The sequence below is a fragment of the Atractosteus spatula genome, chromosome 4, assembly GCF_055471065.1.
Source record: "Atractosteus spatula isolate fAtrSpa1 chromosome 4, fAtrSpa1.hap1, whole genome shotgun sequence".
Lineage (NCBI taxonomy): Eukaryota > Metazoa > Chordata > Actinopteri > Semionotiformes > Lepisosteidae > Atractosteus > Atractosteus spatula.
This window is the reverse complement of record NC_142709.1, coordinates 60,500,869-60,526,593: the sequence shown is the minus strand read 5'-3', so window position 1 is coordinate 60,526,593 and position 25,725 is coordinate 60,500,869. Positions and strand designations below refer to the sequence as shown.

At 37.1% G+C, this 25,725-nt stretch overlaps 1 protein-coding gene across 1 annotated transcript in view; it reads left to right on the top strand.

Moving 5' to 3' along the window:
• tmtopsb (teleost multiple tissue opsin b) overlaps positions 1-12,447 on the top strand; it is a 36,211-nt gene extending 23,764 nt beyond the window's left edge. Inside the window, exons 3-4 of the mRNA XM_088913435.1 lie at positions 50-283; positions 12,193-12,447. Coding sequence (XP_088769561.1) covers positions 50-283; positions 12,193-12,447 — 489 coding nt within the window. The remainder of the gene's footprint in view (positions 1-49; positions 284-12,192) is intronic.
• Positions 12,448-25,725: the final 13,278 nt, after the last annotated feature.

The following is a 25,725-nucleotide window of genomic DNA, read 5'->3' as shown; positions in this document are numbered from 1 at the left end:
TTTTTAGTTAAGGGTGCTTAACAAACGCTTCCTGCGTTTTGTCTCAAAGGTCAGTGTCGTCAACACCGTTGTGGGGCGTTCCCGGGAGCAGCGCATTCTCTTCATGGTGCTAGCCATGGTGATTTGCTTCCTCCTGTGCTGGCTGCCCTATGGGACTGTCGCCCTCCTGGCCACTTTCGGGAAGTCTGGCCTTGTGACTCCAGAGGCCAGCATCATCCCATCCCTTCTCGCAAAGTCCAGCACAGTTTTCAACCCTATCATATATATATTCTTGAACAAGCAGGTGAGTGACTGGTGCTCTTAAGTCATATGGGATAAGAAACTATTTAAATAAGATAAAATAAACTTTCAAGGTACTGTATCAGTCGGACTTCTGAATTGAAGAACTGAATTCTTGGGAAAGGTTTTAGGTTGCTAAAATTGCCGCTAACACCCAGTAGCCATTCTACAAATGGCTAGAGGAAATGTGCAACGATGAACCGATATTGATTGGGCACAATGTATTTTGATGATCATGATGAACATGATCTCTTGGGTTATGAAAAGCCTTTTTAATTAATAAAACTTTTCCCTCCTTTAGTTTTCTTTTCTTTGTGTTCTTTTAGAAAAAAAATATGTACAGTAGCTTCCTTTTGTCTAGGTTTTAGCCAGGTTTTATTCAACTGAAATGTCACACATGGTACAAAAATGAACACAACTAAATAGAGTTTCTGCAGTGTCAAGGAGTCTTGGAGATAAAAATGTTTTTGATGGAACCTGTATTCTCCTATGGTGTTTCATGCTATGTTTTACTATCAAAAATGTGAAGCAGTCTCCATCAGATTTGTGCTCCTGTAGTTATTAATGGAAACAAAAAGAGCATGACTGACAGGGAAAATACAGACAGCTGCTGAGGGGCATAGTAGAACTTTATAAAACTGACACCAAAGGCATCCTCCAGGACATGAAAAATGACTTTGGTGACAGCAATTAGCTCTTCTAATCTGCAAATATTCAAAGACTTCAGAACCTGACCATATTCTTATACCTTTCCTTCCAAATTGTTTTTATTGTTATATGTTATTACTGTGTTTATATTTATTTTTATTATATGATTTATTTTTTATATGATGTCCACAGCATAAAACTGTGACATGACATGACACTTCTTTCTTTGTACAAAAACACACAATATATACAAAGAGACAAGAGACACTGTTGATTCCATGGAAAATGTTTGAAGTCTGAGTTCCAGGTGTGTAATATGATATGTCCGTTATAACAAAACGTGTTATTTGTTCATTTATTTCCTATTTAAACATGTGTAGTACAGTAGTTCTGGGGAAATATATACCTTTCCTTTATTATTCTTTCTTATTATATTATAAATACATATGAAATAATTATAAAAAGAAATATACTGTACATTATACTTTTTATGACTATTCATATATACAGGACACAAATAATTTTAATAAAAAAGCTATTTAAAATGTCTAAAAATAAATACAAAGTAAAATAGAATTAAAATGCATGATTTGTCATAGCCCATATGTTTTATTGTATATACTATAGATGCTGTGGGTTTCACTGTTGATATATTAATTTGACAGCTAGTGTGCAGGTAAAACTAATTACAAATACTAATTACTAAGTACAAATAATTTTAGCACCAAATTTGTGGAAAATCCTTGCATGTGGAGTAATTATCCTGGAGCTTGATCATCTTTGGCATTAAATGAAACTTTAATAATGATTAGATTGATCATTAGATTCAAGATAACTTGATTTATCATCAGAGCCCTGTTATTTAATTGAGAAACCATCATAGATAATCAAAATGTATTTACATTTAGATACTGCAGATTTAGGACATTAACATTTCTTTTGAATAGATGTGTAAGATTAAAATCTTGTGCATTGGTGATGTTCCTTAACTTTATTATAACTGTCTTTTCCTTATAATGCTCTTGGAAATGGAACAACAGGAGAAAAACATTGTGAGAGGTTATACTTTTAATCACTGCTTGGAGCAACAATTAAACAAGCTTCAATTTATGGACAATCGTAGATTTTTTTTATTTTTTTCATTTTTGCATTTTCTCACTTCATTCACCCAGAAGCTAAAAGTTTCCCTAATTTTTGGATAGTTAAATATTAACTTATTAGAAAACACTCATACTTCTATAGCCTACATTTGTCTGTCATTCTTTCTTTCTGTCAGTCAGTAGTTTCATGTGAATGATTTCAGAATGCGATTGCTTATAAAGTGTGAAAGCATGCACAGGGAACCAGTGGAGAAAGAGAAAATTCAGTTCTCACATAATCCTTCATCTACAGTAGGCACAACTCATCTAACATGTATATACAGTAAAACAACAAGTACAGGTTTATTCCATGCTGAAAACAAGAGAGACACAAAGTTTCAGCTATGGACCTTCTTCATATGTCACCTGAAGAAAGGCCCACAGCTGAAACTTTGTGTCTCTTCTCTTTTCAGCATGGAATAAACCTTTGCTTGTTCCTTCGGAGCCTATGCATGCTGACGCAGCTACCCACTTGAATTTGTACAGTACATTTATTACATACTGCTTTCCCTGTGTGTTCTCTCATAGTCACAAATATAGACTTTATCTTTATGGAAAATTAAATAGAAAAGATTGTCTTGAAATATCTCAGTTTAGTTGAGTCCAAAAGTGACCCTGGTTCACCAAAGGTCCGCAGAGAATGGGATGATTCAGAACAGCCCGTTGAAACTAGCCAGCAGGGGGCACACAAGCAAGTTTCGCATAGCCAGTGTCAAACCCTGGACTCCCAGAGATGGAGGACATCACAGCTAATCACCAGGATACCATTTTGCCCATTATTATTATTTAATTAGCATGTGCAATTGTTCTTCTTCAGCTTATATGCCAGCTACATTACTTTTAATCTTTCCTTGCAAGAGTTGAACTGTCTCCAGATGACACTAGCTAATGTTTATAAGTATTTTAGGACACAGTTAAACTTGCCATATTTCATGCACACACGATCTCACAGAATGTCTCATCCTGCCAATCACATTCTACGTTATAGGCTACAGCTCTGCAGAATCATCTAACAAAAAATGGATAGACATGAAAACAATATGCATAACTCCTGCTCCCTTTTATTTCATTTGGAAAGGAAAGAATAAGAGAGAGGAAATGAAAAAACAAATTTGACCCTCCATAATTATGTCTGAATTTTGAAAGTGTGTATAAATGTACGTCAACTTAAAACATTCCAAATCTAGAAAGAAATTAACAGAGTGCTAGTGCTACAAATGTAAAAAAATGATATACTGTAAATTTAATTTTCTTATTTTCAGATACCTTTGTAAGTCTTATCTGCTGTATTTGGTACATACTGTATAACCAAGACATCTCTGATTCGTTTCTTAATTTTACAGGACATGGAGGGAGTGGCAGTTGTAAAAACGTGATGACACATGGGGATATATATAGTTTGGTGAATCTATTTTATAATAATGACAAGGAGTGTCTCCATGTACTGTAATCACAAAACACTGCGCACCACTGAAGTAGAAACATGTATACATCATCTGATGGATTTCCTTGACCATTCATCATGCACAGTTCATCCATTAATCTTGCCTGTCACAAGGAAATGTGACATACAACAGGATACAATAGGAATCTCATGATGGATGTGAATATCCCATTTGAAATGAGAACAAACCTGATCAATCTTCTTGTCTCTAATTATTGGCATGCCGGATGCTGGTGTGACCATGATGCTCTTGGTAATAAAAAAATGTGTGTTAATTAATTTCCCACAAGGCATTGATTTTTTAAAGTCCTGAGATTGCTGGTTAAAAGGTGAGAGATGTATGCAGAGGTAGAGGAAAAATACATCTAAAAAGTAAATATGGAAGAAGAAATAACTGAAATTTGTCCAACCAAAATCTCATGAATAGTTGTGTGTAACCTCATTGACATGCAGTACATATTATGTAAAATGAACATCAATTGAAATGAAACTAATTAATTGAAAATGCAGTTACTTGTGCTGCTGGGCACATTTCAATTTCAATTTCAATTTCAATTCACTCTTTCATATTCCTTCAAAGAGGATATCTTTGTAAAGATGCCAAATGGATGCCAATTTGAAATCAAAACAAATTTTCTCTGAGCCTAAAGCACAGTCATGTCCAGAAACACCATGATAAAAAAACAAACAGCTGCAAAATGATGTTAAATTTCAACACAAAAATGTATTTGTACATTTTAATTTACAAATATTCAAACTTGTAATCATAGGCTTCTGCTTTTTGCTTTTCCTTTCTAGTTTGGTCAAGAAACAGGCACACAGAAAGATGCTGATACAGTATCTGCCATTTCCTACACCATCAGAAGAAATCATTTAGGATACGAATATATTAAATTACAGCAGAATGGCATGCTAGTTTTCCTAAATCAACACTAAATGCTCAAATACAATGCATGCTGCAATTTAATAATCTGCTAAAGAATGGTAGAGAGACCAGACACTCTCCTCTTTACCTATCCATGGCCTGATTATGTCAAAAAGACAGTGAAGGGATGCATTTTTTATCTGATTTTTCCTGACTGTACAAGGAGGAACCCCCTAAAGTCCTGTTGGTATCCAGGAAGTTGGCAATATTATTTATCTTTGCTAAACAAAACTTAAAGGACAGAATATACAGTATTTTACTTTTCAGCCAGTGGTAGTGACACAGATTTAATTATTCCTTTTTCTTATGCAATAAATTGTGCTTATATATCTGAAATAAATGAAAACAGAGTACTTATTTTTTCAGGCTTGTGCTGAGTTAAAACATATGAACCTCATAATGTAGGCAAAGTTCTTGCTGGGTTTTATCAATGATGCTATACTGTATGAAACATACATTCAGACCTTAAAGAATGTTTGTACAACGCCACTTCGGTTTCTTGCTGTACTCTTAATACCAGCTTAAAATCATCAGTGCTCTCATTTCTTCTGTAGTCTATATATTGGAATATACATGTGAATTTTGCACTCCAGTGTTTTTGTTTGTGTCAGTAAGATCATTCTAGGAGCTATTTAAGCTCCTAGATCAATAAAACTTTCAGGAATTAGGTTTTATTCTAATGGCCGTCGGAAATATATAATCCTGTATGTCATTTTCAGTCTTCAATTCCTCCCAGCCCGTACTATGGTAATTGTGAGTTGAGGCGAGTTGAAGACTAAAAATGCTGTACAGATACAAGTAGCATTGTCCCACTATGAAGAGAAGAAGACACAAGGCTGGGCCTCAGGAAGGGGCCTAGAGGACAGGGGTGAGTAAAAAAAAAAGGACATTTTTTGTTTCACAAAAAAAATGTCATCACTGTGTGAATCCATTTTGCATGCTGTTCATTACATTCTGTATGCCACAATTCAAATTCTCTTAGAGCTAATAGTAAGTGCCCTCAACTATGTGGTTGCAATTAGTGGTAATTGCAGTTTATCTCTGTAGGGACTTAATTGCTTTGCTAGGTTAAATATTGCTAATAGAAAACAAGTGCTTAAAGACAATCCAAAGTGTCGCACAGCAAGCCAGTGCTCCTCCAAACGCTCGTGAAAACATTGCATCTTCCCTGAAACAAAAGACAGAAAATTGCTTATAACTGTAAAGAGCACAACTCTTATCCCCAAAGGCTTTCAAACCATTATTATGGTTCTGCTTAAGTAACTGTCACAGTAGGTGAAATCCAAGATGCAGGCAAAATTAGGATGTAGACAAAATTTTAAAATGGCTGCCATTCAAATGGAAACACAAATATGAAGTGTTGCTTTTTTCTTAAATTATGGAGTGGGACGTTAAAATAGTCAAAAAGGATCTTTGAAAAATATTTCCATTGTTTGGTTCCAAGAAAAGTGTCAGGGATTCGAATGAATCGCTTTCCTTTATAAAAAGAAGAAAAGGTATCAGTATTCTTTATCAATCTTTGATCCCCGTGCTGATTCATACCTATATGTCCATATTAACTCGGTTACAGGGTGCTTGAAAAGTTTATTCAAGATTTAATGTAATGACATTGTACATCAGCAGATGTTCTTATTCTAGGCAACATTACGGCAAGTGTAAATACGGGAACAATTGTGGTATAAAATAAAGTGCAGAAATGTGCTCACCCTGTAGGTATGGAAACCTTGTTCACAGTGAGCAGGTGCTATTACCAATATACCTTGTCCGTAATTGGCAGTTGTTACAATTGCCCAATACTGTCACGGATGTCGGAAAGGGCATGCCGTGGAATGACTAGGTGAGGAGTAGAGACCCTATCTGTAGCGGTTAAAGGGGCAACACGGAGGTTAGCCCAGGCTGAGGGGGTCGGACGATGTCGGTAAAGAAACCTATGCCCTCAGGCCACGGACGTGGGGTGACCTGGTGATAGGCGGGTCTCGCTACATTCGTACCCTCAATGCTGAGCCAGGAGCAGAGCAGACACAGGACGTACAGCAAATAGGCTACACAACAAGACACGCCAGAAAGACATGAATAATCACAGGGAACTAGGAACAGGACAGAAGTAGAGCGCCCTCTAGGTGTACAGGGCATGACAAATACATTCTAGGACCCCTGTAAGGATACGCTGGGAGCAGTTCTGAGGTCTGTGGGTAGTTCATTCTACCACTGAGGGGTAGGGTGGCGAGTGAATGAGCTCTGGGAGCAGGAGTGCAAGAATGGAGAAAGGGTAGAGAGAGGGAGGAGGTGCAGGACAAGATGGACAGATACTAGTAGCAGGAGATTAGTGCATGAACAGCACAAAGTTGTTCTGGTCACTTAAAACTAAAGAGCAGGCATCAGCCTTCAAGACATGTGTCCAGAGAATTAGTAGATTCTGTTTGGTTTGACATTGTATTTTAATCTTGATTTGTACAGCTAACATATTTTTTTGTATGGTACCTCTGAAAGATTTCAATTAGCTCTGATGTAAACTGTTAATGGATACAAGTGCTGTACAGCTCATAGCCAGAAAAGCTGTGCTATGGGGAGAGAAAATTTATATTGGCGATTCAGGATAATCATCTTCCTGATGTTCCAGGAAAACTACAATGCTTTTTCATCAAAGAGACTTGTCAACTTTTACAAATCAAATAGGCAGCAGGTGTGGTTAAAAATATGATTAAACAATCAGACGAAAGAAAGAAATTTCAAAAGCTGTGCTGCAGGCAGTTTCTCACTCCAAGTACCCCTGGTGACTCTAAACCTAAGACAGAGTAAAATGATGGTAGTCAGGCAATGTTCAGAGACCGTGAAACACCTGCTCCTGGATAATTGGTGTGCATGGAAAGAGACCTTGCACTCCCATCAGGTGCAATTTATTGTTATTCAGTTCGCTTATATTGTATGCTAATTATCTTCCAACTAAACTTTATAGCTCATTAATCCTGACATGAAGTTCTCGTGGTCTGAAAATTTAGAACAGAAAGATTCTATTAGCACAGAAGAACTTGTAAGAGTGTCAAATTAATTGTCAGCAGGATTCCTTAAACCCTTTACTGAGCATGGAAAATAAATATTTATGTAAAATGTATCATTGATGCTCACCTAATAGAATCTGTAAAGGATTTGGTTTTATTTTTGTTTGGGTCATCTGGGGCATTATACATGCCATTGTAGGCTGTTCATAAACCCTGGGTACTTTGTTGATGATGTTGGCAATGTTTAGAAAATCATTTGAAAACCTGAACTCAAAACAAAACAGGAAAGGCTCCAATCCTCATGGTTTAGTCCATTGACTCTAAATGGTTACCCATGGGAAAAACCTGAGGTGACCAAGTCAAAGTTCAGGGCACCTCACTGGAGATTCAGCAGCAAACCTCTGACAGTTCTGCAGAAGGATAATAAGCAGCACTGAGCTCTACATGCTCATGAACTTAAGCAGAAAACTGAAATGCATTTGAAGTACCAGGTGCTATGAAACAAAAAGTTTTTGAGAATGTTTTCACTCTGTTTGTTTGGATACCAAAATGCAGTAGCAAATATCTAGGAAAATAGAAATGATTCCCAGCACATCACATATTAGTGTTTCAGCAATGACATGTTTAATATCAGTATCATACATCCATTATCAGTTTTGATAAGTAGCACAAATATATTTTTATCATGTCACTGTACAGTTGTTTTTGGTTCTCTTTTGTCAGGTCACTTTTAATTTTAATACATACCAAATTTAGAGTTATTTTACTAAGCTCTTGGATAACTTAAAAAATTGAGAAATAGCCAATACCATTGTCCAAATACATATAATAACCTTTAAGCAGCTTCATGTCTCACGAACACGCTTATCAGAAATTGATTGATCTCGTCAACGTTGGTTGTTTCATTTTGAACTGTTAGGCTTCAAACATCATATATGATTTTTTGGAATTTGGTTTTAATCTTTACACATTGCAGCCTTTTGACAAAGGAAATAATTTTAAAAATGCCACACTTAATGTATTCATTTCTTCTTTGATTGTTATTCAGAGTGCAAAGTTAAAGAAATGTAATGATGAAGTCTTGAAAAGTAGCTTGTGGGGCTGCTTGAGCATTAATCTATAAAGCACTCCAAATATCATTTTTTTAATCTACAATATGAATTCTTAGCAAAACTATAATTGCGGTCTGGATTGTTTCCCGTTCACTCTGTGGTTTAATTCCAAAAACGTAAACATATTCTGTCTGATCAAAACTCTTCTAATGCCACAAACTTATGAAAGGCTCCTAAAATGTAAATATTTAACATTTACCTATAGACATATTGCTGTAATCAGCTTAGAGCTAGCCCACTGTAATGTTTTACTGCTCAAGTTGAACAGGGAAATACAGTTGCTTCATGCTCGACAGCATTAATGCTCGACAGCATTAATGCTCGCTAATCTTACACCAAACAGCCATTTACAGCTTGGCCGAAATGGGGCAGATATCAAGGGAACTTCCCAGTCACGGCCAGTAACAATGACCTTCGTTTCTGCCTTGTGTTGTTTTGGATTAATATAAATTGAAGTGCTCTGTTTGTTTTGTTCCTTGCCAGTTCCCAAGAGCTGCTACAGTATTTAAGAAATGAAAAGTTCTGAAAATCAAAATACTGTACATGTCACTACCAGATATTGGCTGTGAAAAAGTATATGGTATTTAAACCCATTCTTGTTAATAATCAATCATTTCCATTGATTATAATAATGAAAGTAATGTTATTTACTAATTATATTAATGCAGCATACTAATCATAACGTTTTTTTATATTGTTCTAAAACTGTTAAGACATTTAAAGAAATATGAAAAGCTAAAATCTAAAAGAGTTAAGGAGTTTTTGATACACTTATCACTGTTACTTTGGCATTCCTTGGAAAAATGTAGTATACTATAAGTGTACCTTCCACATCAACAGTATACTAAGTACACTACGTTTTCTTGAGGAAAACTGCATCAACCCAAGCCGAGACATAAGAAATAATCTTAATAAACAGCAATTGAAAAAGTTCAGGGAGTTAATCCACTCTCCTCAAAAACAGTAGTTCAGGAAGATAGTGGTCTACTGTATCTACCAAATTATCCCATTGACAGGTTATAGTGGTTTCAGGTCTCCTCCGTGGTCTGAACTCCAATCCACATTGGTCAGACTTTACTGGCAAACTTAGCAATGCATGTCATTGAATATTATTTCTCTTTTTGATGCTTAACAAAAATATTAATTCTACCTATTACAGACTAGGTAGGTAGTTTTGTTAGACTAGTGTGTGCATTAAATCATTAAAACATTTTCCTAATAATTGTTCATTAAAATACCTCCTCATTAATTGGTAAAATACAGATTTTGGTGTGTAAGTGAGGAGATCTTTGGGCTACATGGACTTCCATTGATTTGTGGTGTAAATGTAATTTACCCAGTCAGTCAGTGAAAGAAACCTTAACATAAGGAGCAGGAGTAGCTGGGGTTCAATTAACTAAGTCATCGTCATGAACATATAAAATATACAAACTACTTTCCATATTAAATCCAAACCAAACTCATGTTAATAATTACCTAATATCATGAAGCTGTATTGTAAGAATGGACTCTTGGGAGTTGATTACATTTTGTCACTTACTAACATCTGAATTTAAGCAATCTTTTATCTTCCATGTTCTAATCTGCTGCATGTGTGCTATGTGGAGCATGTTCTCCCCATATTCTTGTAGGTTTCATCTGGATTCCTCCCACAGTCCAAAGATATGTTGTTAAGTAAATAGGCTTCTGGGAACATTGCCCCTGGTGTGCGCCTGTGAGTGCCTGTGTCTATGTGTGCCCCGTGATGGCATCCTGTCTGGGGTGTGCCCTGCTTTACGCCCATTTGCTTGACAGGATAGGCTCCGTCTGCCCTGAAACCTGTGTGGACAAAGGAGTTAGAAAATGGATGGATGGGCATGATGTCATTAAAGGAAGTACTGGTAGCTCAGCGTTTAGTCTTGTTGTGTTTGTTGGCTGTATTCCTTCCTGATGTGCAAAGATTTGTCAGAATACATCAGAGTTCCATTAGTGTGAGCCGAATGATAACCGGAGCAAGTCTAACGTATGTACAGTGACCCTCCTCACACCTTTTTGGTGTCACTGGCACACAAGATGCAGAGATTTGTACTAAAAAATACAAAGCTGATAAAAGCCCACTTAGGTCTCCCGGGGTGATTTCAACTGGTACTCACTTGTACTTGAATGACATTTAAAGTTTAAAAATTTGAATGTAACTACATGAGAAAATGTACATGTAACTTTTCACCATCATGCTCCCCAAATAACCAGAGTATGCAGCAACGTTTAAAGCAGGCAATTAATTGCATTGAAATGTGTTTTTAGTGTTTTTCAAGCATAAATCATAACCCAAAAGTAGGTAAATGCATCCACTTTTTCCTGTCCTTCTTTTTGAGCACTCTAGCACACTTCTGCTATTGTATGGTTCATAAGCACTAAATAAAAACTGACGCTTTTCTCAGTAAGACTTAAGCATGTGAACGTACAGTAAGTCTTAATATGGAAAATGTCATCTGAACTTGTGGTTGTCTCCTGCCGCATATCGACTTTGCACTGATAACTCTTAAAAGATTAAAGTCTGTCTAAAAATACTCATTGACATCCATGTACAATATGAGGGATGATGGGAACTCAGGGCCCATAGGGAGCATTTGGCTTCTTTAGGTTGATTGACACATTCTGTGCTGACTAAAGATAGTTCAGGTGGGGAGCTGCGTCAGCATGCGTAGGTTGCAAAGGAACAAGTAATAGGTTTATTCCATGCTGAAAAAAAGGGAGAAAGAGAACACAACGTTTCGGCCGTGAAGCCTTCTTCAGGTTACCATTTTTGAATTCATTGTGTTACCACATCTGTAAGTTTCGGATAAAAAGTATATACTATATAAGCCTTATAAACTTGAAAATAATTTAGAAAATCACTGTAAGTCTTAATGGTGTCTACATGGACTATTTCCAGTACAAACATGAAAACAGTTTCACGATGTAACATCTTTGATTAAAGTGGACAAAACATTGAAAATCAAAGAATTGTAACAATTCATTCAGCTTCCCGACAAATATCTTTACAATTATTAAAGTACTAGGCTAAGCAACGGTCCTGCAATAAAAATTTACATAACCTTATACAGTATGTATCTGAGATGTAATTAGTCGAGCATTTAATCCTATTAGAGAGATTAACAAATAATTAGCATTAAAGCTCCAGTCTGTCAAAAAGGGAGGAAAAACATCTGAAAGATACAGGCTCTACTTGTAGTATAGAGGAAGAGGAACATCAGCCACTAATAGAACATGCTAGAATGATTTGAATAATTTTGCATTTCCCTTTTTATGAGCTTTGTTCTCAAATTAATTTCCAAGCAATGTGGATTTTAATTTGCAAGGTTTTTTTTTTGGTTTTTCAAAAATTAAAAACATCCCCGTGGTATGAATTTAGTCTTGGGAGTTTTTAAACGAGTGACTGAAATTCTAATTACAGTAATAATTGCTCCACATTATTACTTCTCTAAAAGTAAAAGTAAAAACCGGATTGATTCAATAAAACAAAGTGCAGAAAGTCAAAGGAATATCGGAAAAGAATGGACAAATAAGCGTAAGAATCACCAAGTCATCTGCTCCACTCCTATGTATCATGAATTGAAGATTTTCACATCTTCCGATTTGATCGTGTTTCTGCCTTCTGTCTCAGTTCTCCAGATGTTTCCGTGCTTTCCTGATGTGCCAGCGCCCAGCGAATGGCTCCAGCGTTAGGAGTTCATCCAAGACCACGAAGCCGTGCCGTGCTGCTCGCCGGGCTATCAATGACAACCTCAACTTTGCGGTGGCTTCTGTGGGTCACCCTACCACCCTCATCCAGAACCGCACCGACAGCGTGGGCGAGAGGGGGTCCTCTGGGGACGCATCAAAGCCGCCCGTGTTGCTCGTAGCTCATTACAATGGCTGATTGCTGACTTACTGTAGGTGTCGATGGATGCGGAATCGATGTGGAAGCAATTCTCTCGCTGAAACATGCCAATGAGACCATTTTTAACGGGTATTTTATTTTTTATATTAAACTGTTCAAAACTTAAGGGCCATTTTAGAGAAACGGTTATTTTTTATGTTAAGCAATTAACTAATCCGATTTAGCATTTTCATGCTTTACACATCTGCAATAATCTATAGGATGTATATATGTAAAATACAAATGCAGAAGGAGGCGTACACTCGGAGGAGGTACAAATACTGATCAGGGATTATTTATTGGGCATGCGATATTGATATTGATACATATTTATATAAAATATTGATAAAATAATGATTATATTCATTCATCTTATAATATAGCTTGCAGTTCCTTTCAGAAGTACTTTTAACACACAATATAACTCTTAAACTTAGCCTAATTAAAATATTATCAGCACATAATAGCAGAAACCAATAAACTATGAAACTCCTAGTTTGAGATGGGAAGACCACAAAAAGTACATATCCTATGTTTATGAATATGAACTCCTACTCATAAACATATAAATATAGAGCTATATACATACTTAATACAAAATATACACAGATCTGATTAAAAGCTAGAGTCAAAATAAGTCCATATACTGTGTAACTTAGTTGTCAAGCCACAATTTTGTGCATCACATATTCCTAGAAATCTTTGGGTATTTGGCTGTTTTGTGAAACAACTTTACCCTTTCTTACAAATTTGAATATGCAAAAGAGATCAAGATGAACCATTTGTCAGAATACTGTAGATAAGAAGAAGACTGCAGATCTCTTAGGTTGTATCCATAACATAAACATTTTCTTTCATTTGTAAACCAAAAATGATGCAAACAATGTTGGGCTATCCTCACTAAGTATATTCTGTAGTGTTCGGTATGGTTAGGAGAATTTAATATTCTGTGTTCACTTTTAGCTCAGTGCAATTCCGAAATGGTCAAAAAAGAACTTAGGACAGGTAGTTGAGAACATGCAAATTTATTTTAAATGTATTTTATTATATTCATCAGCTGTTTGTTGGCATAAAATGAGCGATGTGGTGTATCCAGTGAAGGTTAATTTTATTTTTATAGCTATTGACTTAAATGTACAACAGCTCAATATTAGTGATCCTCTGGTTTGGGAAGCTTCTTGAAAATATTAAGGTCTGAATATATTTTTACCTGTAACATAATCAGAGTTATAATAAACAATTTTTACCTTTCATACGCTACATACAGATTTTTAAGAATACTGTAGATACAGTATGTGAGGGAGTAAGAGGCTTTAAGAGAAAGCCATTGACTAAGGAGGAAAGCCAAGGTAAAGGCTAGAAAGTGGGAGAGTGAGAGGGCTGTGTGGAATTGAACACGCCTCTATGCTAGCTGAGAGTTGTATAACAACAGCCAAGAGGAAGGGGGCATTTAGTCTGTCTCTGGGACCAGCAGAGGAAGGAGGGCTTGAAAGCAAATGGTTGAGCTGGCTTACATGCCTATGGGGTGTCAGGTGCTGGATAGGAGGCCTGTGTGGTCATTTGTATGCGAAGCATAAGGAGAGAAGGTCAACACGGCACAGCTGTAGTCCTGAGTACTCCCAGGTGATAACATCCAGAGACCAGTGGGTGTTCTGAGTGTGAGAAATAAGAGAGAACAACCCAGCTGCAGATGTGTCAAAGGGTGCAAATGGTCATTATGGGTGGCATGGTGTCCCTGGCCAAACAGGATTGAATTTTCTGCTTGGGGGGAAGATAGGGAGTGAGGAGTTGAAAAAGCAGACATGGTTAAGGAAGTGAGTATTGGGATTAGATGATATGGAGTGAATCGGGTAGAATATTCAAGGCTATGCATTGAAGGAAAGAACTGTGAGAAGAATCAAGAAACGTACGATTATGCAAACTTCCCTGAGAGTTCTGTCAGTGAGGGTTGATGACAGACGTTAAAATGCAGAAAACTAAGGTGACGTGCTGGTAGAGTTGTGATTAGTGGTGAAATGTTGGCACTGTCATAAAATGGTTTAGATCTTTTCCTCAGATTAGATACAAATGGAGACCTTATAATTCTGTGTGAAATTTGAAAGTAATTCTTCTTTGTGTTAAAGAGACTTAAGCACTGTTTTATGCTAACTGATCCCAGTATTTTACATTCTGAATGTAATTTAAGTAATAACACCCTACCATTAGGATATTAAGGTTTTGAATTTTATCAGTTGTAATGGCAAAGCGATAATATAATCTGGTTTGTGAAAACAATAAGGAACTTTTATTTTATCCACTGGAACAAATACTGCTGCACAATGAACATTTTACATTAGCAATGTTATTTACACTCTACATTTAAATAGTGAGGTTTTCTATTGAGTATTATTCTTGTAAACTGTAGTTTGCTGTCTGCATGAAAACTGATTTGTTCTACTCAGAGGATGTTCAGCTAAGAGACAAAGCTGTCATTTCCTTTGTAGACCAGATAGCGATTCAGTGGCAGCAGAGAGAACAGTGGAATGCTACCAAATTTGTAATGTTTTCATTCTGACAGTGTTGCATTTCTTATTGAAAACCTGTCAGTATTAATTTTGTTTGAACTGTTTCATCTGTGCATGTTTTCTGTTTTTTGTTTCTTATCAAGATTTGAATTAAAAGCCTATTGACCCTGAGAGCTGCTTTAGTAATAATTAAACTGATTTTCAGAAACTTAATAAGGGAATGGAACGTAGAAAATACAGTGTATTAACATCTAACTATAAATATACTGTACTTTCCATGAAATAATTGTTGTTTGGGTCTTTGTGTGTTTAACTATAAATTGTTAACATACAACGAAACATTGACAAATATCGACAAAACATTACAGCATTTCCATCAAGACGTCCTTAGGTTCACTATAAACATTCAGATCTTGTCTGACTGCACAGTAAAATCTTGTCTTTGAGACAGTCCATGCTATAGACTGCTTGACGTTTTTTTCCCTGTATAAAATCACACAGTGTGTAGATGTATAGTACCTATGAGACCACATTTAATTACAATTGTAATGGTTCCATTGCAGATTGTGATACATAGGCTGAGTTGGGGTATTTTTGTCATTAGTATATAGTAGTCCTGTAAGTGCTTATGTCTTGTGGTCTTGTGTACTGTTGTTTTTATGTATAAATGTAAAATATATTCAGATATGTATATATTTCTCATTCTACATTTATGGAATTTATTTAATGAAAGTTCGGGAGGGATGACAACAACCATGCTCAATCATTCCCAGCTGTCAGCGATTAGCAATCACTCCGTCCTTCCTCCACCGAACGCTATAAATACCAAATGCGATATCTCTCTTCCCCTCGCGTGCGACTTTAGCATCCCACCTCCACCCCAACTCCACCTCTGCAGCTGCCCCTTGGTTACCCTGCGTGGGGGTCCTGGCCTCCTCGTCCTACGGCCAGGAGGTCGGCCCTCAGCCAAGCGGGTTAAGCCAAACATTCGCTCCACAATAGTTCGTTACGCTTTGATTTTGGGCGTTGTCATTCCTCGTGAAACTATTTTATAACCAGTGAACCTATGTGTACACTATGTCCTTTGTGCCGAATGTTCTGTAGATGTAAAACTGCTTAATAAAAGTTCTTTGAAAACCAAGAAGTGTCTCAGCTCAGATACAATATCCTTTATCTAGAAACAAACTTTAAGTTTAAGACGTTAAGTGAGGCTTTGTTTGAAACCAGTTAGTTAAGATACTGCACACTATTATGCATTGTATATTTCCATATTTAGTGGTGCTGTTAAGCTTTTTTGTAATTAATCTTTCAGGTAAAAAGATCACAATACTGTGTACAGTTTGTGGGTGTATATAATTAAGCACACACAGACCGCTCTTTCAACTAGAACAGCATTATTTTCTTCCAGCTCTCCTGGATTTAACACTGTACAGTATGTCAGGAGAAAACAGAACACAAAAGCACAAAGATGACTTGTGCCTATTCCTCTTTTTGAGGAGACAAATCAAGGCTAAACACACACATTGATCAAGTGAGATGAACTTTATAACAAGTTGGTATGGTAATAATAGGCAATGGCAGAAACAAACTGGCAGTCTGTACCTTTTGATACAATATTGGTGGAGGTTCCAGCGTGATAAGACAATGCGAGAGGCTTGATGCCACCAAGTTTGCAAAAATTAAAATCCTCTAATAAAACCTAAGAGAGCACTCATTTCTGTCCTGTAACTGACTGTACACCTCACTTTTCTATTCTTCCCCCAACACCAGTTTTAGTTTTGTCTTGTACTGTATTATGAACTCCTTAAAGACCCCCCCCCCCCCCCACAGTACTGCAGCCCCACAGGTAAAAGTGGAATTTGTTTTTCCAATCCGATCTAGTAACGCAGGGATCTTACTAAATTAATTTTAGCCCCTCGTAGCTTTTCAAATACTTTTGGACACAAATCCAAATCGTTTAACTCCAGCTGAGTGCTGAGAGTCCGAAAAGTCTGACGGCACGAAAAAATCAGTAAGGTTCCCTGGCTCCTTGCTGTCAGAAGCTGAGCTGTTCACAGCAGAGGCAGTCCACACACTCAACATCTCCATGGCGCCTGGAGCACACACTGGTCACCGTAGTTACCATTCTAGAGTGCACTACTCATTCTGAGCGCCAACATTCTCTCTGTCCCCACTACCCCTGTCTGAACTGCTTCCCATTGGGACTGGGGGATCTTTTAATCAATAATACAAGACAGTACCATACATACTGTACCAATATACAGGTTGGAAAAAGAGACCAAATGGTCCAAGAGTAGTAAATGGCATTTAAATGTATGCATCATACATCAGTTAAAACAAAAAGAACACATGAAAGGCAATAAAGCACAGACCAGAAATTATTTTGTAAAACAAGTTAGTTTCTGAAATAAGAAATTATATCAACACAACAAAATATCATATTTGATGGCAACTTTAATAAAATGCACTTCATTTTGATCTTCATACTTCTTTCACATTCACAGCTAAAAGTTGTTATAACTGTTATAAGTGTGCAAGGTACTGTATACGTCTAAAGGAATTAAAACTACACTTAATACAGACACCAACAGAAAGACAGCTATTTGGTAAGGGATGATATCTGATGCCATTTAAAAACTATCAATATGTCCCCTGGGGCTGTCTGCCTTGTATTTTTAACTTAATCTTGGAAATGAATGATCAGTGTACAGATGTAGCCATTCAGAATGTGCATTAAAACTAACACATTACAGGGGATGCGGTTTGCTTCACTGTACTGCGGCGTACTTCCTCGTGGTGATTCACTGGCCAAAGACGATCGTTATGTTGCACTTGTGGTTCGGTTCAGTTTATTGTCGTATGCACAAGTGCAATGAGATGCTTATTTGCATGTATGCTCCAATACAAAGACATTAAGGAAACACCAAAAACATAAACACAGAACAGCAGCAGCAACAACAAGTTAAATAGCATCCAACTTAAAAATAACATCAGTGTGAGCCAGCTCACACTGTTTGTACCTTTATGCTCTTAAAACGCTTACCGGAGGGAAGGGAGCGAAAAATGAGAAAAACAGGTTGACTGGTATCCTTAGCGATACTTCCAGCCTTCCCGAGACAGCGAGTTGTAAGAATATCAAAAACAGAGGGGAGCTGTACTCCAATGATGGACTGGACTGACCAGATCACCCCCTTTAACCCCCTTTTGTATTTCTATCTTGTTACGGTACTGCCTTTTAGCATCCCTGATAGCTCTCCGCAGGTCATACCTTGCCTTCTTATAAAGGTCCAGATGGCCAGATTTAAAGGCCTTCGATTGTGCCCACTTCTTATTTCAGATAGTACTTCCTACATCAAGAGACAATTTCCACCTGGAATTTTCGCCCTTAAATATTTTGTTATATCTGCAGCAGAACGAAGCAGAAAGCTTTTAAATTGAAGCTACCCATATGGCTTTGAGTGTGAGCAGTCATTTTTTTTATCTCTTAATGTGTCCACTCAGCAAACAAAGATATGAAAAAAAAACAGCTGGTGAAACTTTCTTTTTGGTCTTCAAAGGTCAAATATTTCCATTTCTAGGCCTGAAACTGTTCTCAAGAAGCTTGTAGGCCTTGTCTTAGGTGTCTAGTAGCTTGGATAAAAATGTGGGACAAATTTATCAATTTGAAACAGTTCTACATCATTTTTTGAAGACTGGACCTGGAATTAAATTTTTCACCTTCCCCCAAAAATTTAGTTACTGTTAAACTAAGTTACTCGAAAGCCAAGGAAAATAGGGAAATACCTATTGCAGTTGCTATAAAAAGCCTCTAGGCACTGCTAGAGAGGCTTTTCTGCTGTTAGGCATTGGAAAAAAAACTTAGAGTAGCCTACGGTTGTAAAACAATGAGCACTGATAGGAATCTAATTGATCATCCCTTCTGTACCAATTATTGACTGCTGCAATACAGGTGGAAGGCAACCCGAGACTCCCCGAGGAAGTCCCATCCCCAAGGGGCTCTGAATGGCTGAAAACACAATGAATGACAGCATTTTTCACCAATCAGATCCGTTTGTTCCAGGTGGGTTAGTTCAAAATTCGCTTGCAAAAGCTTACCCCTTTCGGTTTCCTCCAGGTCTGGAGATGAGTAAAAACTAAGCACTTTGTGAATATATAACTGCTCTTTTGGATGCCTGAAATAAGGTTAAAACATGGGATTTATCATTTTTTTGCTGATTTTGGCTTTTGCGGTCATGTTTTGCTGGCTTATCGATTACCTATCGACGCTCTTATGCGAAAGTGCATCAGCCAATAAAGAGCATAATAAGTGTTATGATCGATTGCCGTGGTGTAGAACAGTTCTGAAAACCTTTTTGTGAAGCTCCCGTTGTCTATTTTCGACTGATGTGAAGTTTTCTGTAAAGGTTTTGTGGCTTCATTTGTTAAGCACGATGAAATGAGCATCGCGTCCCATTGCCAATAATAGACTCCGCAGACACGGGGGCGGGATCACTGAACACATTGGGGTTTTAAACCATGGGTCCTGACTGGGGAGAAAGAGAACTGTCTTTGTGGGCAAACAGTCATCCACGCATTTCTTAACAAACTCGGCTGACGACTGTAGTGTACTCATGGAGGTTCGCTGATGAACTTTTAAACACAGTTCACAGATTCAAAGCAGTCCTGCAGCACTTCATCTGTCTCCTCCATCCAGTGTTGAGCTGTTCTTGTCGACACATGCTCCCGCTTCAGCTACTGCTTGTAAGCCAGCAGGAGAAGCACCGACGGATGATCCGACTGTCCGAAATGCGGTCGAGGGATGGAGCGGTAGGCGTCTTTGATAGAGGTGTAGCAGTGATCAAGAGTATTCGCACCCCTTGTTGGGCAGCAGACATGCATCAGGGTAAGCAGTTTCATAGCTGTTAATGGTGGCATATAATTCACTGAGTGCTGCTTTCACTAAAGGAAAAAATTCTGAAAAAACAGCTGAATATAAAAATAAGTTTCCGAACATCAAAGGTTAACAGTATTCATTTATGAATATAAATACATTTAGCTGGTTGTAGTAGGATAGGGTATTCCACTTTCTTCCTAAACAGCTGTATCTAAATTAACTTGGTCACCTGTGGTTATTTTGGAAACAGTTTAACGTGCCTATTACATTTCATGTCATCACTGTTGGAATGAACATTAAAGGCTTGTTAAAAAAAAAATCAATCAACCCAAGTGACAATTTGGTTAGTGGTACTGTAGCATTTTTGCCTATAATCTACAAGGTCCCAGGCTCACTTCCTGGCCAGTGTGCTAGTTCAACTTTTATGAATTAAAGACTTTCTATAACATTGAAATCAAATAATATGTGTATAGTATTTTGGATATATTTATTAATTATATATACCACAGCATTTATATCTAATTAAATGCATAGGCTGCATAGGCTGCAAATAGGTAAATTTTTATTCAATGCTGAAAGGAAAAGAGGCTGTGGAGCCTTCTTCTGGTGTGAATGAGCAAACGTGAGTACTGACACTGGGGGTGTAAAAGATCTGGCCGGCAGAAAAGACCAACAATCTCCAGTTGTTTAATGCCACAACGTTTCAGCATGAAGTGGCTTTAAAAAGGCGAACAACCAACACTGAAGATCAGTGGTATTAAATCACAATCAATCCTGCAGAGAATGGAATGATGGACTGTGGATGAGAGGTGCTTGTTGGCTCCTTCTCGTTTTACCCAACTTCCACTAAGTAGAGGAATCATTGCTCTGAGCTGCTGTAAGGAGGGTATAAAACTGAAAACGCAAATGCTCCCTTTCATTCAAACCACATCAAAAGAGGCTACAGAGGAGGAGACAAAAACACAAAGATAAATATACCAGCCTGGTTTGAGAAGTTAAGCCTGATTTATTGCGACAGCTTTGATGTGCTCAATTCATGCGTTTTATGAACCAGCGTTGCAGTTGTATTCTCATTATCCATGCTGCTTCGTCTCGGGGTGACCTGATGCTAAAGACTTGGCAAGAATCTTCACTGTGTGATGAAGCTCCTTTGCACTGAGCAGGGGAAAGGCTTCTTCTCTCTGAGACTCCCTTTCGAGGATGCATGATCAATTCCACTGGGAATGACTGACTCGTGCTTTGAAAGACGGAAAAGGGTTCTTTTTACAGTTAGCAAAGATACTGTACACAATCTTACTTATTCATTAATATGTCAATATATCAAGAAAATGTTGCACGAGGTGTTTATTAGTAGGTTGCCATGAAAACCTGTTCTCTTTATGTTGTCCACGCCAAGCAAATCTGCACTCACGAGCTTCTTTCTGGGGATGTACAGTATAATTACACAATGTGTATGGCATCAGTGTCTTTTCTGCAAAATCTCAAAAGTAATATAAATATATACATGTGACTGAAATGAATAAAGGAAGAGTAAACCTTTACTGTATACTATGATTCTTTTATTATTGTATATTCACTTTATAGCGGGTTTAATACTAATACTAAATTTATTTTCATGACTTAAAACAATCTTGATCTGCAATGTGATTAAAATAGCTTGGAAGTCAAAATAAAAATAAATGATTTATTGTCTTCCATTAATAAGATTAGCATCCAAACAAGCAAATACTTTGTATGATCTTATAGGCTACGTTTTGATTTTAAGTTTCGTGTTGATAGGAAATTTAAGGCTTCTCACGGATTTGTTCTTTCACAAAAGGGACAGGTCCTATATGAAAAATATCTTTTTAATGCACAGACACGTACAGTATACTATACATTCATGTGATGGACAGCTTATTGCAAGACATACCTTGCATTCTAAAATAAGGAACAATTTAAGCAAGAGAAGAGACAGGAGAGCATCTCATGCCTACGAACCATCATTCTCCAGTGATTTCAAGCCACGATGTACTGAGCAGAATTGAACACTCTTGTTCATTGTAATGCTTTACTCTTTGGAACAAAAGCTTTTCAGAAATGGTTAAGAGGACAGGCTCACCTGTGAAGGATTATTGAATTTATAAAAGCAATCCCACCTACATTAAAAAGATTTATGTCCACTGCTGGGAGCATTAAGGTGAAGTTACAGGGTTACGTTTATTAAGGGAAGCTTCAACAAATGAATTTGTAAAACTGTGTGAAAAACATACAGTATGTATATACACAAAAAAAAAGTATAATATTAGAATCTGGATTTATTGGCTGAGATTCTATCAAATACTTGATCCACCTGCAAATGGCAAATTCAAGTCTTCATGGTATCTTGTTTGCCAAATTCTAATTTTCTTTCGGCCATAATATTGCCCTTTTGTAATATATAATTCATCTTTTAAATACATGTTATGTGTTACCAGTGATACTAAAATAGTGACATATTTAAACAGGGAAGGTACCATTCATTGTATTCACAATGCTGAAGCCTGAGCAGGTTGATATTTCAAAGGCTGTAGATGATGGGTTTTTCTCTCCTGTCGAACTGTACACGGTGACTGAATACAATACTTCCAACAGCATGGAAAATTCAAGGTGGCCTTCTACTGCTGACAACCAGAAAAAAGAAACAGAAATGCTGTTTTCTGCTTGCTCTGGGATTCTGCAATTCTACAGTATGTCCCTCACCTTCTCAAGAAGAAGCTGACTTTCTCTCTTCATTCTTCATTGCAAACCCCAGTCATGCCTAATTTCATCACTAATGGAGCCTGAATTATTTTTCTGGCTGAGATCTTACATAACGTTTGTTGTATAGAGGATATTCTTAGCCACATTTTTCATCCTTTTTATCCAGATTTGGCTGGAGACAGTTATTACCCTAACTGTACCAAACTTTCTAACAAAAAGAGCGCAAGATAATAAAACGTTTAACTAAAGGTCTGCATTTTCTAGCTTTGTTTTCATTTTTTGTCCGCTGGAGGTGCATATTTCTATGTGCGCCCCCATAATTACCATGACGAAATACAGCCAGTTCGATAAGGCACGCATCATAATCCTTGCCAAGAGCAGGCTGGAACACGTGCTTGAATTTCAGAAAAAGAAATTGCCATAGGCAAAACAATTACAGAGATGCGTTGCTGAAAAGATTACATAAAAACAGGTTTCTCTATTAGTTTATATTTTTAAAATAAATACCAGTACCTCTTTTCATTCACATTGGAGCACTTAGTTCCACATGTTAAATTCATGTAATACCATGTGCCCATCTGTCTGTGTGACACCCGACGTTACTGAAATAATGCATAACTACTGTAGGAGTAGCTTTGATCGATACAACAAGGACTGAGTGTGTCCTGTGCGTCCATGCTGTATGACTTCCAAAATTATGGCTGTACATATATCAGCAACAGATGAGACGGGTTGCTGTTTCACTTCATGACAGAGCTCACTTCTCCTAAATTATTCTAATTAAAGCTGATTGGACAAGATACGGTATACATCAGAGTAACGCCTGTGATGATAATATTTCTGGTAATAGTCATGTTTTCCAAGAGAAAAAAAAAACTGTAAAAGCTTAAATAGTAAAAATAAACAGCACCATTGTACAATGTTGTGCTAGAATTGAAATGTATGTTTTTGTTTTAATTCCAGACCAATATTTAACTTCTTACATTATGTACAGTCGACACAGTATACTGTATATACCAGATATTTCTGGCCCGAACAGAAAGAATCACAAGAATCACATGGTACATTCTAATTATCTTGATGAATCATATTTTATACCAGAACAATGATTATTAGGAAACAAAATACATTTTTGTCATTATCTTTGCATTGCAAAGCGTCGGTATAATGTACTGTGCTAGAAGCATCAAGCAGGAATATATTAGTGTAGAGATAACGTAATCCATGTCACAGAAATTGGATTGCATGTAATGCTTGAAATCTGCCTGTTAACACTGTGTATAACAAGAATGAGGAAAATACATATTTAAGTATTGTTTCAGAAATAGCAAAATACTATTTTAGAAATTAAGCTCAAGTGTTGGTTATCACAGTGAGACAATATTAATTAACATAAAATCTTCTCTGGGTATTTATTTACTTTTTATACAATAAATATAAAATAGGAGTTTTCTCCTTCAGAATTTTATAAAGGTAGATGGAATTCTTTATACATTGCTCATATATTAATTTGTGCTTCATCCAAGTATTTACAATACTTGAACAGTACTTGAACAGTTTAAGTATGAACAAAGGAGCTGGAGTTAACTCTAAAAAATAACTGTCTGAGTGTCTTTTCTTCCTTGGAAATCTTTAATTTCTGCAAATAGCAGAGGAAATTGGGATGACCTATATTTTCTAAAAACAAAGTATATTATCACCTTCTTTTAACTGACATTTGTTGGACATCAAAAAGCAAGGCTTAGTTGTTGTCTGGTAAGATTCAGCAATTATTTTTGTTCACTTAATGTCTCTATCAATTCCTTCCTAAGAATACTACTTATTAAAAAAAAGTTTATCAGCACTGCATCGAAGCTCTATAATTACCTCATTAAAAACTGTATTTTCCTTTCAGTTTTCTTCCTTTATTTTAATTAAATTAAATTCTTCTGAAATCCTGAAATTAATTCTTCCTTTATTTTTATGTTAATTAGTAATTGTATTTCTCATTCATTAGAGAGGCCATATAACTTATATATAAGATATAAATCTTACAAGTTATTATTAATATTCCTTACACTTATATAATGTTTTTCTGGACAGTCCATTAAAAGCATTTTTATAGGTAATGGGGCCTCAACTCCACCACCACCAATGTGCAACCCCACCTGGATGATGAACAGTGTGATGAAGTCACTTCAGAGATGGAGATTATTAGGAGGCCATGATTGGTAAAAGCCAGTGGGAAATTTGGCCAGGACGCCAGGGTAACACCCCTACTCTTATAGAGAAACGCCCTGGAATTTGTAATGACCACAGAGAGACAGGATGGCACCTTTTCATAGTATAGTTGAACTTGAACTTGAACTTGAACTTGAACTTTATTGCCATATGTAACTGGTACATGTACTGGTACAATGGAATTCTTACTTACAGAAAGTCTCTCGATTGTTAAAACAAGTGTAAAAGCACAAAGTGCAGACAGTGCATCAAGACAATATACAAACAAACAGTAGACAATGTACAAGTAAACAAGTAAACAGTCTGAATGTAAACAATGCAGACATGTAAACAATGACTGGAGATGTGCAATAAATAAGAAATCATAATGAGGTAGATGGTGTAGGTGTGGTCCGAGGAGCATGGCTAAATGTGTTCGCCAATCGCACTGCTTGTGGATAGAAGCTATTGAGGAATCTGGTGGTAAGTGTCCGTATGCTCTTGTATCTCTTGCCTGAGGGCAGTGGGGTGAAGAGCTCATGCCCAGGGTGGTGACTGTCCTCTGTGATGGCCAGAATTCTACCACGGCAGCGGCCCTCATAGAGCTGTTTAATCTCTGTGAGACCACAGCCGATGATCTTCTGGGCCATATTGACCATTCTCTGCAGTGCCTTTCTTTCTCGAGAAGAGGTGTTGCCATACCACACGGTGATCCTGTTGGTGAGGATGCTCTCGATGGTGCAGCGGTAGAAGTTCACCAACACAGGTACTGGCATCCCTCATCACTTGAGGCACCTCAGGAAATAAAGGCGCTGCTGAGCCTTCTTCAAGACAGAGTCCGTGTTCACAGTCCAGGTTAGATCTTTAGAAATGTGAATTCCCAAAAACTTAAAGCTGGTGACTGTTTCCACTTCCGTTCCATCAATACTGAGTGGGCTGTGAGTGTGTGGCCTGTGTCTCCGAAAGTCCACTATTAGCTCT